At 38.9% G+C, this 16,563-nt stretch overlaps 1 protein-coding gene across 20 annotated transcripts in view; it reads left to right on the plus strand.

Annotated features, from left to right (window-relative positions):
- AKAP9 (A-kinase anchoring protein 9) overlaps positions 1-16,563 on the plus strand; it is a 169,414-nt gene that overhangs the window by 78,190 nt on the left and 74,661 nt on the right. For 12 of the 20 annotated variants that reach the window (XM_060414427.1, XM_060414428.1, XM_060414430.1 and 9 more), the window contains 6 exons: positions 1,388-1,484; positions 2,478-2,570; positions 12,509-12,859; positions 14,261-14,485; positions 15,574-15,714; positions 16,145-16,248. In XM_060414427.1, coding sequence (XP_060270410.1) covers positions 1,388-1,484; positions 2,478-2,570; positions 12,509-12,859; positions 14,261-14,485; positions 15,574-15,714; positions 16,145-16,248 — 1,011 coding nt within the window. The remainder of the gene's footprint in view (positions 1-1,387; positions 1,485-2,477; positions 2,571-12,508; positions 12,860-14,260; positions 14,486-15,573; positions 15,715-16,144; positions 16,249-16,563) is intronic. The other 8 variants (XM_060414439.1, XM_060414441.1, XM_060414442.1 and 5 more) reach the window with 1 other exon arrangement.

Genomic DNA, 16,563 nt, shown 5'->3' on the forward strand with positions numbered 1-16,563 from the left:
ACGTTTTTGTGATGATGCTTTTTGCAGTGGCTCCAGGGGAAATGGAAATAAAGGGACGACTGTGAGATGTTGGGATGGAAGGAATCTTTGGAGCGAAACAGGAAAGATGACCTGTATTGTTTGAGCTAGAGAACATGAAGGCTTATGATGTGTTAATATGAGTAAAGAAATCATGCAGGTGGAAGGTTAGGACCTTAATTATAAGATGGAAACAGTGAATTTGATTTTAGCTAGTCTATTTTTTTGAATTTGGGATAAACATTTTCAAAGGCTATAAAGCTACAGAGTTAAGTCATTGTGAACTCGGCAGCACTTTTTTTTTTTTTTTAGTTTGAGTCTCTAATGCTGGATAAATAAATAGTCAGGGGGATCTTTCATGGGCTGTGAAAATGAGACATGAAGCAAAGGATCAGAACAGTGTTTGCATGAAGCTATGAGGATACAGATGAAATGATAAAAAAGATAAACAAACCCGGAAAGGGCAGAGAATAAAGACAAGAAAAATGAGTTTTTAAGATAATTTAACATGAATATAGAAGATGTATAGGGAGTTCACAACAGAAGAAATTTTTGTGGCCAGTAGCACAAAGAATGCTACTTCTTTGTACGTGCCTATTTGAAAGAATGTATAATCTCAAAAATAAAGACAGACATCTTCTAAGAAAGTTTTAAGGTCCTTGAGACTCTCTGTTGTTGAAGTTTTGAGAAAATACTTAAATGGTATGATTATGGAATTAATGTAACTTTTTCAAATATGGCGGCATGTTAAAATTTTAAAAGTTAAAATTATAAGATTTTATCATGTAGAAACATCTATAGATGTATGCAGAGATACATTTATGAGATCTCTATTGTAGCACTATTTGTAGTAGTGAACATTTGGAAGTACAATACAGAATAAAGACGTGAATACCAAAAGATACATGAATACATGAAAAACAAAACATTTCAGAAGTAGTTATGAATAAAACTGAGAATGCTTCTCACTGTCACTACGCCCCTATTCCGCTGGAGGCAATCACTGTTACTTTTGATACGTATTCTTCCAGACTTTTTTCACTCTGCAGTTTTAATAAAAATTAGATTTTATAAACTTGCTTCCTCGATAATAGCATAGGTAACTTTTTCAAAATATCTATACTTATAAACAGCTCCATGTCATACATTTGCTGTAGACTTTATAAAATGGCATAAAATTCAGGGATAATCTGTTCAATATTCATGTAATTCTGATGCTTTACTTTTAAGTGAAAAAATTAGTGAAAAATAATGAGTTATGTTACAGTGCCCTGCTGCCCCACCACACATTTTATGCATGCTATAAATTTACTAGCAGTAAAATTCACACACAACACTAATCCTTTCATCCTCTTTTGTTTATATTTAGCTTCTTCGTTGATTCAGTGGTAATTACTGAGTCTGATGTACAGAAAGCAACATACCCAGCAAGTTGTCTAGAACAGAACATTGATGGCACTGCAGAGGTATTTTTAAATTGTTATGTACACTAGTTGTATTTTTGTTACTGTTATTTTTATGTCTGTGATTTAATAATTATTCAATAAATAGTTGCCGAGAATTAAGTATAGTAAAAATGAGAGTAAAGATCCAGAAGAATATATAAGTGAAGAAATTGGATATACTATAATGGGTTTCCATTGGATCCTCCAGGGAATCTTCCCAGCCCAGGGATTGAACCCGAGTCTCCTGCATTGGCAGACGGGTTTTTTACCATTAGTGCCACTTTGGAAGCCTGATGTACTTTCATAGCATAGGAAAAACACAAAAAAGTTAAAATTTTAAGAGGTTTTATTTCCCCCTAAATATATTCTAGTTTAACATTTGTCTTGTTTTATATAACATGGGCTGTATATAGCGAGTTAATTTCAGTGCCCTGAACTTTACAACAAATTAGTTTCAAAAAAGAGAAACAGCTTTTCTTCCTACCATGAGAAGCTGAACTAGACTATCTCTAGAGTATTCTTTAGGAATTCCCAAAATTCAATACGCTAGGGCTAGGACATTGGATAAGGCTTTTTTCAGCATAGGCCACACAGTATAGAAAAGCCCCTCATCTTTTCCAGAATATCTCATCTAGCCAAACCACCTTTTGCCTCTCCTCAACACTGTGTATATTCCCATGTGGCCACTTTTCCCAAACATAACTGTAAAACCCTGGGCTTCATTCAGTAAATTTTTAGTTCTTAAGTAGTATCTTTTCTTCCCCCACTCTATAACTGTACACTAGTAATTGTAAGCATGGTTCTCAGTTTGCATTTTAAACTTCACAATAGTAAGTACAATTAATTTAGTAGAATTGTTCCCTAGAACTGTTGCTTTTAATTGAGCAGCAATTTATTTACTTATTAAAGCTTTTAAGAAACTTTCTAAAGAATAGAAATCTTTTGAGAAAAGTTTAAAAATAAGTGTTGTATAATTATTATAAATAAATATGTCATATTTGCTTTTTAATTTAGTATTCTGGTGAATTTGGAGTGAAAAAGGAAACAAATATGGTTAAGTTGCTGGAAAAACAGTACCAGGAACGATTAGAAGAAGAAGTAGCTAAGGTAAGTTAATAGTTTATTTGAAAGATAATATTGTTGTCTTTATTCTTTTTCAGGCTTCAAAAAATATAGATTTTATTGATGATAAAGCACTGGTTTTTGTTGTAAATTTTACACGTAGCTCCTTTAAGTTGTCAGATACTGTAACTATCCACAGTTGACTTAGAATGGAATGTTCTGTGGATTTTTCTGTGAGAAAAGCATTCTTCTTTTGATGTAGAATAGCAGTTAGAAACTTGTCGGAATTATGAATTACCTTGTGAGTAGCAGCAGGGGCAGGATTTTGGCCTTCCTTAAAGGTAGAAGGTGTGATAGGAAATGAGAAAGGAAATGCTTGGTCTTTTATATTAAAGCGTTAGTTTTGCCACCTCCTCTTAGAGAAATAGTACGTGTGTGCATGCCCAGTCACTCAGTGGTGTCCAGCTCTTTGCGACCCGTGGACTGTAGCCTGCCAGTCTCCTCTGTCCATGGAATTTTCCAGGCAGGAACACTGAAGTGGGTTGCCATTTCCTCCTCCAGGAGGTCTCCCGACCCAAGGATCAAACCCACATCTCTGTGTCTCCTCTATTACCAGGTGTATTCTTTACCACTGAGCCATCTGGAAAGTCTGTTTCCTGAAACATAGGGATTATTTAGGGATTGATGGAAGCCTGTACCCAACTTCATTCCTTCATCCTTCTCCTGAGGGAAAAAGGCTGCTGTAGTCCATAGGAAAGAGAGCCTTGGGCTTTGTGGGAATTTTGATGGAGAGAATTTTCACCTGCAGGTAGAATGTATAACCGAAGATAATCACTCTCCTGCTTGCCACAAAGTAATGGATTCTGGAAAAGCTTGGCTCAGAAACACGTCTGGACCCCGGAAGGGAGATCAGATGTGGTCTCCTGTAAGTGTGGGGTTCTTCCTCTGAGAGCCCAAGGGGAACTGAATAGGTAGACTGTGGCTTTCCTGAGCTTGACCTGGGGGATGCATGGAGTCCAGGGGGCCATGAGGCTTCCTCCAGGTGCCTCTTGAGGGGGCTTGCAGCCTGCTTGCTTCTGCACCACTGACCTGCGAAGTCACTTCAGTCGTGTCGGACTCTGTGCAACCCCATAGACGGCAGCCCACCAGGTTCCCCCATCCCTGGGATTCTCCAGGCAAGAACACTGGAGTGGGGTGCCATTTCCTTCTCCAGTGCATGAAAGTGAAAAGTGAAAGTGAAGTCGCTCAGTCGTGCCCAACTCTTAGCGTCCCCCTGGACTGCAGCCTACCAGGCTCCTCCGTTCATGGGATTTTCCAGGCAAGAGTACTGGAGTGGGGTGCCATTGCCTTCTCCGGCACCACTGACCTAGCAGGTAGAAACTGTGTCACCTTTCCCTGCTTAGGGAACCACTGAACTTAGGGTACTGGATCCGAGTCCAAAGTAACCAACAGATAAAAAACAGAAGTGACTGTGATGTTTATGACTAGATGCTCTTAGCTGCTGTGCCCAGAACTATTCTTGTAAACTCCTGAATACCACGTGTACTACCTACTGTACCATATGATTCCATTTCTTTGTCTCTGAATTCTCTTTTAAAATGCATATTCCCGTTCGGGTTCTTATTTTGGAATAGTTGGATTCTGAGTTTGTCTTGCTTGTTTTTCATAGTATTTAAACTGTTCTAGTGTAACAGTCCTACTGGAGTATATGCGTTTTAGTGGAGGAGGAGGGATAGAATTTACAGGAAATGCATAAAGAACTAGATTAAACATAAATTAGACGAGGTGGTCAGTGCTCAAGGAAATATGTGGGCCATAAGGACCTACTCACTTCCATATTTGAATTGAATAATTTTGTTCAAAGTGAACAGTGAGACACCAGGACGCCTCTGGCAGTCCAGTGGTTAAGTCTTCCAGTGCAGGGGGTTCGGGTTCAGTCCCTGATCAAGGAGCTTGTATCTCACATGCCTTGTAGCCAAAAAAAAACCAAAAGCAACCCAGAAAACAGAAACAGCAGTGTAACAAATTCAATAAAGACTTTTAAAATTGTCAAAAAAAACCTTTAAAAAAAAAGTGAAGCACCATCACTTTTATACAGTTTTTACTATCTAGTTCTTTTAGAGAGTTGCAGGGTTTTCTCTTTTACTTACCTCTTACATAAATTTCTCAAGTGAAATGTTTGTAGCAGGGCATCCTAGTATAGCAGTTAAGAATATGAGGTTTGGGATAGGATTAGATTTGCAATCTTAGGAAAGTTACTTAACTAGTCAGTCTAGTTAAAGGAGGAGAATAATAGAAGTAGCAGTAATTCTTGTGAAGGTTCAGTGAGCTAATACATACAATGCACCTATTTTGTGTTATATTGTTCTCAGTAGTGCCTGACTGCCACCACATGGACTGCAGCACACCAGGCCTCCCTGTCCTTCACCAACTCCCAGAGCTTGCTCAAACTCATGTCCATTGAGTCCGTGATGCCATCCAACCATCTCGTCCTTTGTTGTCCCCTTTCCTCCTACCTTCAATCTTTCCCAGTTCAGGGTCTCTTCCAACGAGTCAGCTCTTTGCATCATGTGGCCAAAGTATTGGAGCTTCAGGCTCAGCATCAGTCCTTCCAATGATTATTTAGGATTGATTTCCTTTAGGGTTGACTGGTTTGATATCCTTGCAGTCCAACAGACTCTGAAGAGTCTTCTCCAACTCCAACAGTTCAAAAACATCAATTCTTTGGTGCTCAGCCTTCTTTATGGTCCAGCTTTCACATCCATACATGACTACTGGAAAAACCATAGCTTCTACTATATGGACCTTTGTCAGCAAGTAATGTCTCTGCTTTTTAATATGCAGTCTTGGTTTGTCATAGTTTTTCTTCCAAGGAGTAAGCGTCTTTTAATTTCATGGCTGCAGTCACCATCTGCAGTGATTTTGGAGCCCAAGAAAATAAAGTTTGTCACTCTGTCCATTTTTTTCCCATCTATTTGCCATGGAGTGATGAGACTGGATGCCATAAGACACCTAGAAGATAATAAAGACTCATAAATGACATCTTTTAAAGTAGTCTTACTACTGTGATAATGGTGATGACATATATATGTTTCGTGGAGCATCATTCATCAAGCGTATAGCAGATCACTAGAGCACAGGTCAATGAAGACCATTCCAGAGGCAGCCAAGGTATTGAATTGGCCACAAAGTTTATTCAGTTTTTCCATAACATCTTACAGAAAAACCCAAATGAACTCTTTGGCCAACCCAATACTGCGATCCAAGAGACAACACATGATGGCCCAGCTTGATCCTAGAATAGTTTATGAAAAGTGAAAGTTGCTCAGTGGTGTCCTATACTTGGGACCCAGTGAACTGTACCCTGCCAGGCTCCTCTGTCCGTGGAATTCTCCAGGCAAGAATACTGGAGTGGGTAACCATGCTCTTCTCCAGGGGATCATCCTGACCCAGGGAGCAAACCCACGTCTTCTGCATTGCAGGCAGATTCTGTACTATGTGAGCCACCAGTGAAGCCCCAGAATAGGACAGATTGTTTCTATTAGTCACCAGAATAGATGGGGTTATGCTGACCCTATAAGAAGTTAGAAAAATACTAAGAAACATTCTTTTAAAAGCACAGAGTATATAGAAGAAACCAGTAGAGGCAGTGATTGCTGACATAGATAACATTAGATTCAACCTGTGATTTGGGTATGTACTATTGAAAAAATAGACATTCATTAACATTTCATTTCACTGCCAAGCAGTATTCTGAGTGCAGCGTACAGCAGAAGGAAAATAGGTGAAATCATTGCTCCTGTAGACCTTAGATCTGTTGATGTTGTGTAGTCACTAAGTCATATCCAACTCTTTGGTGTCCCTGTGGACTCTAGCCCGCTAGACTTCTCTGTCCATGGGCTTTCCCAGGTACGAATACTGGAGTGGGTTGCCCTTTCCTTCGCTGGGGGATCTTACCAGCCCAGGGATTGGACCCACGAGTCCTGTACTGGCAGGCAGATTCTTTACTAATGAGCCACCTGTGAAGCCCTGATCTTTTAATCCAGTTGGTGCAAATAGGCAATGTACAAGAGTAATAGATACTAAGAAGAGAAAAACGAACCAAGGTAATAAGACTAGAAGATTCCATGGGGAGTGAGGTGCTTTTATTTTATATAGGGTAATCACAGAAGACATCACTCTTGAACTGTCACGAGGGGAGAGTCCAAATGACAGTGGGAGAGTAAGTCGTAAAGATAATAGATTGCACACCTTTTAAGAAAGTAGGATGCAAAAGAGAAGGTCAGCCGTTTTCCAGCGGATGTCTCCAAGAGGTGTCCACGGAGAACTGGCGAGAGTTTGGAAACCACCTATCCAGCTGCCAGCATTGCCAAGTTAGAGGATGGTTTGATTCAGTCCTGCAAGCTTTGTACTCATGGGTTCCATTTGGAGAAATATTGTGAAACCCTGGTACAGACTTATTTCCTCAGCAGATGTAACTGGATACAGGAAGAGGAAATGCAGGGAAAGAGGGGCAAGGACTTCCCCTTCAAGGGAAGATAGTACTGCAGGTAATTTGATCTAAGCAACTGGAAGAATGGAGTTACTTAGGTGTTAGATGGAGGATCGAAACAAATACAAAGGAGTAGTTTCTGAAGAGGAGTGGGTCACCTAATATTCACATAGTCATTAACTATGTAAATATAAGGGGTGAGAACATGATTGGATGTATAAATCTGGAGTTCAGGAAGTAAGATAAAACTTGACATGGAAATACGGTAGTATCTAGAGTTGGGTTTTTCAAACTGTGATGTTATAACTTCTTAAGGCATGCAATTTAATTTGGTTTGGTACAGGATTTTGATATTAATGGAAACATTCAATTATATAATAACAGACACACAAGAATTTGTGTGTGCTTTGGGTCACAGTATAAAATGTTTTATTGTTGTATGTGTATGTTTACCATGGTTTCAGTAACAAATACTGAAAAATATTAAGATAGTGAGTGTAAACGGAGAAGGGGTCTGGAAACTGAGCCCAGAGAAGGCCACTGTTTGAGAGCAGAGAAGTGAGGAGGAACAAAGGAAATGAAGAAGTGGTACATTATGTGTGGGAATGAAAAGATTGCATCAGAGAAGCCAATGATGAAAGTTTATTGCTGAGAATGTATTAAACTTTGTCAGGTGTTTCTGATAAAGTCTTGAAAGGTTGGACCTGCAAATTAACGATTGGATTTTACAGTGTGCAGTCATTAGTGACTTTCACAAGAATACATTTGATGGAATAGTAGAAACAAACTGATTTGATTTGAGAGAGAGAGTACATCATGAGAAACGCTGGGTTGGAAGAAACACAAGCTGGAATCAAGATTGCCGGGAGAAATATCAATAACCTCAGATATGCAGATGACACCACCCTTATGGCAGAAAGTGAAGAGGAGCTAAAAAGCCTCTTGATGAAAGTGAAAGAGGACAGTGAAAAAGTTGGCTTAAAGCTCAACATTCAGAAAAGGAAGATCATGGCATCTGGTCCCATCACTTCATCGCAAATAGATGGGGAAACAGTGGAAACAATGTCAGACTTTATTTTTTTGGGCTCCAAGATCACTGCAGATGGTGATTGCAGCCATGAAATTAAAAGACGCTTACTCCTTGGAAGAAAAGTTATGACCAACCTAGATAGTATATTCAAAAGCAGAGACATTACTTTGCCAACAAAGGTCTATCTAGTCAAGGCTATGGTTTTTCCAGTGGTCATGTAGGGATGAGAGACTTGGACTGTGAAGAAGGCTGAGCGCCGAAGAATTGATGCTTTTGAACTGTGGTGTTGGAGAAGTCTCTTGAGGGTCCCTTGGACTGCAAGGAGATCCAACCAGTCCATTCTGAAGGAGATCAGCCCTGGGATTTCTCTGGAAGGAATGATGCTAAAGCTGAAACTCCAGTACTTTGGCCACCTCATGCAAAGAGTTGACTCATTGGAAAAGACTCTGATGCTGGGAGGGACTCGGGGCAGGAGGAGAAGGGGACGACTGAGGATGACATGGCTGGATGGCATCACTGACTCGATGGACATGAGTCTGAGTGAACTCCGGGAGTTGGTGATGGACAGGGAGGCCTGGCGTCCTGCAATTCATGGGGTCGCGAATTGTCGGACACGACTGAGCGACTGAACTGAACTGAACTGAACTGAAGGAGAAGAATGAAGAAATGAATGATTCTGAGTTGTTTTTAAAGGGAGAGAAGTACAGTACTAACTAAAGAGTGATGTAGGGAATTGAGTGGTAGATTGTTGTTGCTGTTTTGTTTTTGTTTAAGATGAACGATACCACATTGTGTTTCTGTGCTGATAGAAGCGATTGAGGAGAGAAGGGAAAAAAAAAATTAGCCTGTTTAAAGAGAGAGGGGAATAGTTGCTGGAGCAGTGTCCTTGAGCAGATGAGAAGAGTTGCAGATCCCCTGAAAAGCTGCCGTTAGATCGAAGCATGGTAGTTTGATTCATTGAAACAGGAAGGAAGGTAAGAATAGTTGACTCATGATTCAGGTATGTTTTCAGGTGAAGTATCTGGTGACTGTGGAAGTTCTTTTCTGATTACTTCGATTTTTCTCAGTAAAAAGCGAACTCAGCACCTGAGAATGAGAAATGAAGAGATGATGTTGGAGCTTTAAGGAGAAAGCACAGGGCTAAGAGAAGGAGTAAGAAATGGAAAAGACAAGGGAAATTGGGCAGAATCGCCCAGTATTACCAAGGGCTCGTTTCAAGGATAGTGGTCATGATGTTAAAGTAAGACCAGTCAGCTTGTTTTTTCATTTTTCTCTTCAGTTAAGGTCAGCTGCACAGACACAGACTCAGTCCAGTTCAGTTGCTCAGTCGTGTCCGACTCTTTGCGACCCCATGAATCACAGCACGCCAGACCTCCCTGTCCATCACCAACTCCCAGATTTCACTCAGACTCACGTCCATCGAGTCAGTGATGCCATCCAGCCATCTCATCCTTGGTCGTCCCCTTCTCCTCCTGCCCCCAATCCCTCCCAGCATCAGAGTCTTTTCCAATGAGTCAACTCTTTGCATGAGGTGGCCAAAGTACTGGAATTTCAGCTTCAGCATCATTCCTTCCAAAGAAATACCAGGGCTGATCTTCAGAATGGACTGGTTGGATCTCCTTGCAGTCCAAGGGACCCTCAAGAGACTTCTCCAACACCACAGTTCAAATGCATCAATTCTTCGGCGCTCAGCCTTCTTCACAGTCCAACTCTCACATCCTTACATGACCACAGGAAAAACCATAGCCTTGACTAGACGGACCTTAGTCGGCAAAGTAATGTCTCTGCTTTTGAATATGCTATCTAGGTTGGTCATAACTTTCCTTCCAAGGAGTAAGCGTCTTTTAATTTCATGGCTGCAGTCACCATCTGCAGTGATTTTGGAGACCAAAAAAATAAAGTCTGACACTGTTTCCACTGTTTCCCCATCTATTTGCGATGAAGTGATGGGACCAGATGCCATGATCTTCGTTTTCTGAATGTTGAGTTTTAAGCCAACTTTTTCACTCTCCACTTTCACTTTCATCAAGAGGCTTTTAGCTCCTCTTCACTTTCTGCCATAAGGGTGGTGTCATCTGCATATCTGAGGTTATTGATATTTCTCCCGGCAATCTTGACTAGGCAGAGTTAATTGTAAACACAGGTGGAATTTGGTTAGATGGTACGGTGGTGAATAGAAAGGAGAGAATTACAAGATAGTTAGTCTAGGCTTGGTTTTTATGGTTGGTTGGTTGGTTGGTTTTTTTAGTTTCCAAAACACACAGTTCTTTTAATTATTTGTTATCCTTTTCTATTCTAAACATATATACAAATGAAAGTAATCTTTATAATGACCAATTTTTTAAAAATTTCATTTGTGACTTAACATCTGGTCAGATTTTTGTTTGAGCACCGAAAAACTGATGCTTTTGAAAACTGGTGTTGGAGGAGACTCTTGAGAGTCTCTTGTACTGCATGGAGATCAAACCAGTCAATCCTAAAGGAATCAGTCCTGAATATTCATTGGAAGGACTGACGCTGAAGCTGAAGCTCCAATACTTTGGCCACCTGATGCAAGGAGCCGACTCATTCTAAAAGACCCTGATGCTGAGAAAGAAAGCAAAAGGAGAAGGGGGTGGCAGAGGATGAGATGGTTAGGTAGCATCACCAACCAAGTGAACATGAATTTGAGCAAACGCCAAGAGATAGTGGAGGATAGAGGAGCCTGGTATTCTGTAGTCCATGGAGTTGCAAAGAGTCAGACGTGACTGTAGTGCCTGAACAACAATAGTTGGTTCTCAGAGGCTTAGACTTCTCAGAGCCAAGGCTGCTGAACACAATTTCTAGGTACCTATGGCGGGTGGAACTAAAATAAGCAGGAATTAAGGATCATAGTTGAAGTGGAAAGTGAAATAGATTAGATTGAATTGTATCATCATGTTTACCAATGATACCAAAAGCTCTTCTTCTTTGCATACCAGTAGTGCATCAAACCTCAGAGACAGGGTTTCGGATGAAAGAGAAAAGGATAGCTTTCTTGCGTTGCCAGGCAATAGGAGACAGAGCAGGCTCCTGCCCTCAAAAGCTGTGTGTCCCAATCTAGGAGAGTTTGATGCGGGGTTTTACAGCAGTGGGTCGTCCCGGGTAGTGTGGTGGCAAAGAATCCACCTGCCAGTGCTGCTGCTGCTGCTAAGTGGCTACAGTTGTGTGCGACTCTGTGTGACCCCATAGATGGCAGCCCACCAGGCTCCCCCATCCCTGGGATTCTCCAGGCAAGAACACTGGAGTGGGTTGCCATTTCCTTCTCCAATGCATGAAAGTGAAAAAGTGAAAGTGAAGTCGCTCAGTCGTGTCCGACTCTTAGCGACCCCACAGACTGCAGCCCACCAGGCTCCTCTGCCTATGGGATTTTCCAGGCAAGAGTAGTGGAGTGGGGTGCCATTGCCTTCTCCCCCTGCCAGTGCAGGAGATGCTATTTATAGCAGTGGTTTCAGGGATGGCGTTTCTGATAAGATGAGGGTGTGAGCTGGGCTTGCATTCCCTTCATCTCTCCTCAGGTGGTTGGTCTCCTTATCTTGAAGAGCTTCTCTGGTTCCGTTAACCAGCCTGAGCTTGTTTCTTGGCTCCTCTTTCCTTGACTAACAACTGTTCGAATCTGCCCTTTGGAACTCAGGGAAGGTCATGGAGTCTGGAGTTTTGCCTACAAGAAATGGGGACCAAAAAAGGCTTCCATGCCCAGGAACCCCACAGGGTCTCGCTCAGTTTCACTAATCACACAAACCTAGTGCTGTGCTTCTGGGAATTTACTGCAAGCAAATTGGAAAGAATATGTGTATGATGTGGTTACAAAGATTTCATCACAGTGCCGTTTAAAATAGCCTTACGGATGAATTAGTCTGAATGTCCAACACAGGTAGTTGATTAAGTACATTTGTAGTACATCTGTATAATATGAAACTTTAAACCCATTTAAAATTATATAGAAATGTATTTCTTGACTTGAAAAGATATTTACTATAGTTATGAAAACAGGTTATAGTGTTAGAATATGACTAAGAAAAATGCTTGTCTGTGTCTATTTATATCCATATCTAAATGTAAAGAAGAGGAAGAAGATTTGGAAATGTATGTATTAAAGTGTTAATAGTGATTTTTCTTGGAGGAAAGAAATATAAGGGCTTTTATTTCCTTTTTAACTTCTGTGCCAAACATTGACTGCTGTTATAGTAAGACAGAATTTTTTATAATTATTGATTTTAAAAAGGCAGGCAGTAAAACACTTTGATATTAGATTCATTTTAAAACAGAATCTTCTTATCACTTTACGCTAAGATTTCTTTTAGTTTGTTTAAAGCACGAGGCCATCCTTTTTACTAATTTATGTAGTTTTTAAGAGGAAACTTGCTTTTGTAATTCCTGCTAGTATTTATAGATCTAATCCTTTATTGAACTGAATCCTTTTTTATTTCCTTATTTCTTCAGGTCATTGTGTCAATGAGTATAGCATTTGCTCAGCAAACTGAACTGTCTAGAATATCTGGGGAAAAAGAAGATACTCCATCATCAGAAGCATCTACTCTCTGTCAGCAAGAGCATTACTTAAATGAAATAAAATTATCACAAGGTCAGGCTGGTTTTCAGACTTTTGAGGCAACAGATAGGAAATTTAAAGAAGAATGTAAACCACTTAGTAAGGAGTTAGGAGAAGATGGAAAGGAAGTTCTGTTATCAAGCAAGGATCATCTCGACGATATACTAGAATCAAAGGACTGTGAACTGACTATTTCAGAAGAAATGTCCTCCAAAGATAGAACATTTATGGTCAGAGAAACTGTGAGTACGCTTCCTTGAGTATAAAAATTTATTTTAAAAATTGTGATTTTTCTCACTATAAAAATATTAACAGTAATGTTGCTTAATGGAGAAGATAAGTATTTGATTCAGACTTGACCTGGACTTTTAAAGTGAGAGTGAAGTTGCTCAGTCGTGTCCGACTCTTTGCAACCCCGTGGCCTGTAGCCTACCAGGTTCCACTGTCCATGGGATTTTCCAGGCAAGAGTACTGTAGTGGGTTACCATTTCCTTCTCCAGGAGACCTTCCTGACCCAGGGATTGAACCCGGGTCTCCCACGTTGTAGGCAGATGATTTACCATCTGAGCCACCAGGGAAAAGTGACTTTTAAAGTGTATGAATAAATGGCTTAATATTATTATTAGATGAAACTGGTCGGATTCACAATATTTCTGTTTGTCTTATATACATTGTGCGGGGTAAAACCTCACTGTAAGTTGTACTCACGTTAATTTTCGGTCAGTTCAAATTATTATACTATAATTTGGCAATATGTATGATAAAATATTTGCTTAATAGGATAATAGCAGAAGGAAAGAGCTGCCCGCTTAAGATAATTTAAAGCAGTCTCCTATATATATACTAATACCCTTTACTTTTTCATCAGTGGAGGATCTGTACCTCAACTGTTTGTGCCGTTAACAGCATCGTAAATTCTACTTCTTTTAAAATTATCTTAATTCAAATTTTTTGTTAATATTCATGGCAGGTTATGTCTTTTTAGAGACATATTCAAATAAAATGTCAACTCTTTTTGAAGTGCAAAATCTCTCTAACTTGCCAGCAACTGTTGAAGGCAGAATGATTTGTTTAAGTGTAGCTTTTCTGGACTTGTTGAAATCCAGTAAGGTGTTGACTTCTTACAATTTTGAGAAAGAGGAATACAAGGCTTTTATTTCCAGATAAACATTACTGAAGATTGTTTCTTATCAAGCAGTTCTCTACAGTACTCTGATGAACACTGTGTAACATAAAGAGATAACATTTCTCATTTTGTAAATTAAATTTTAAAATAGAAGAATTCCATTTATATTATTTCCTCATAAAATGTCAAGAGGAATAATAGAGTTATTCATTATGAATAGGAGGAATCTTGAGTGTCTTTCCTTATTCTTCTCCTCCCTTTGATTTAGACTACATCTAAAATAACTGATAGTTATTTTGCTTTTGGAGAACAACATTTATAATAATAATTACTTTCACATTGATTTGAAATTATAAAGACAAATTTTTTAGATTATTTATATTTTAGTTTAATGTGAAGTTTAAACTGACATGCTTTGTGGGGTTAGTATTATAATTATTTTCATATGTATTTAAAAAAATCAATGCTGACAGATTTCCACAAAATGTTTTACGGTTGAATTTTTTAACTATTACAGCTCCATGATGAGATTTTGGTATCAAGCATGGATGCTTCTAGACAACTGATGTTAAATGAAGAACAGTTGGAAGATATGAGGCAGGAACTTGTACGACAGTACCAGGAGCATCAACAGGCAACAGAGCTTCTAAGGCAGGCACACATGCGGCAGATGGAGAGACAGCGAGAAGACCAGGAACAGCTGCAAGAGGAGATTAAGAGGCTGAATAAACAGCTGGCTCAGGTATGGGACCAAGAGTCCCCTCCCTCCCCAACTAAAAAGCAGTGTTCTTTATAGAGCTTTTTTTAAAAAGTCAGAATTATTGCTGAGATCTGAATAAACACGGATATTTAACATCAGGAACAGACTCCACCAGTACAGGAGACTAAGATCTTGTTAAGGGTGCCTAACCCAACCTTGGGGAGCACTGTCTCTCTACCATTTGACTTATCTGCCTTTTTAGGCACTGAAAAAGTGGTTCTAAGGTTTTTGTTTTTAGCCATTCCATTGAGTATATACGTGGCAAAAGTACTTTGGCAATTGGGGAAATTCTTTATGCTGAGGTACAGTTGATACTCAGTTTTCCCATTTTTATTTATAGATTTGTGAGTCTACCAATTGGCTTCTCCATGGTTTACCTTTATCTATCTTTAATCTGTCTTTTTAATTGTGAATGGAAATCTGAAGTAGTATGTTTCTGGAACTTAATCCACGGAAACATCTCTTCTTGATTTGAGAAATGCAAATTTGCATAATATTCTTAACCACTTTCTTGACTAAATTTACATACTCCTTGGTATTTGGGAACTGAAATCTTATCAATTGCTGTATGTAATATACTCACAAAATCATTTTAGAAAAGCAAATATTTGTGTAAAAGTTCCTATAAAAAACAAATTTATTCAATTTATTTTGAAAAGTTAAGCTAAAATAAAAGACAACAGAGAACTCTTGAAATATAGTTTCAGATATAGAATAATAGGAAAATTGGGAGTTGAACATAAGACATTTGGAAAAATTAATTTTGCTTTTCTTCATTGCATTTTGTGACTTGAAACTTCTGAATTTTCAATGCAAAACTGGCATATTAAAATAATATTAAGCTGTAAAAATTCATGAATATTTAGGCCTAATTAGCTTTTTTTTTTTTTTTAAGTTTCAAATTTTGCATTGAACTTGATATATGCTTTTAACCCCCTAATCATGGAATATGAATCAGGGTAGAACCAAGGCTTGTTGGTTCTAGCGGGTTAAAAGAAAATCTGCTTAATATTCCTGCCTTTCCCTTCTATCGCAAACAATATTCTCTCATGACCTTTTTTCTTATTTAGAGATCCTCAATAGATAATGAAAACCTGGTTTCAGAGAGAGAGAGGGTGCTTTTAGAGGAGCTGGAAGCACTAAAGCAGCTGTCTCTAGCTGGAAGAGAGAAGCTGTGTTGTGAGCTGCGCAACAGCAGTACGCAAACACAGGTAGTATGGACTTTGGCCCACCTAGGAGCAATGGATCCACAATGCAGTAGGATCTGTGTGTCTTTGTTGTTGGTGTGAAATGTGTGTTTTTTTAGGTCTGAGCTTAACATATTTGTGATTGTTTACATTGAAGGTAGGTGGAGTCAAGGTGCCTTATGTTCCATTTAAGGTAATTTGAATCTGACAGTGATTTAGCAATGACTGTTGTTTGACCAGGGAGCCCAGTAACCAAACAAGCTTTATTGTCATATTATAGCATGCCTTTTTTTGATAATGCTAATCTGATAAAATATAGTTAAACGTTATTTCAGATAGTATCTGTTTTGCATGCAGAGGTTTCTTTTTCACCTTATAACAATATAAGAATGACGTGCTGTTTCCAAGATGACAGGTTTTCTGTCTTGTCCTCCCTACCTTTACGCACACTTAGAATGGAAATGAAAACCAAGGAGAAGTTGAAGAACAGACCTTTAAAGAAAAGGTATTGGACAAAAAACCTGAAGAGGTGCCTCCTGAAATTGTGTCCAATGAAAGGTATACAGAATGTGTATTTTTTTTCAATGTAAAGTGAATTAAAATAGTTGTTTTGGTGTTACAAACTTCATTGGTCTTTATTGTTATCTTGTACATCTATTTTATTTGTACATTGTGCTGTGTATGCAAGGAATGATCATTTTCCTAACATTAATAGACAAATTTTTAAAACTCTCTTATATATAATTTTATTGGCTATTGAGCATGCACTTAACTCAATAAATGATAAGGCTGAGGTTATTTGGTTATTGAATCTTCCTTGATTAATTTTATTCTGCTCACATGCCATTTTTTATCCTAAAAAACAAAACTGTA

This window comes from Ovis aries, chromosome 4 (genome assembly GCF_016772045.2).
Source record: "Ovis aries strain OAR_USU_Benz2616 breed Rambouillet chromosome 4, ARS-UI_Ramb_v3.0, whole genome shotgun sequence".
Taxonomy (NCBI): domain Eukaryota; kingdom Metazoa; phylum Chordata; class Mammalia; order Artiodactyla; family Bovidae; genus Ovis; species Ovis aries.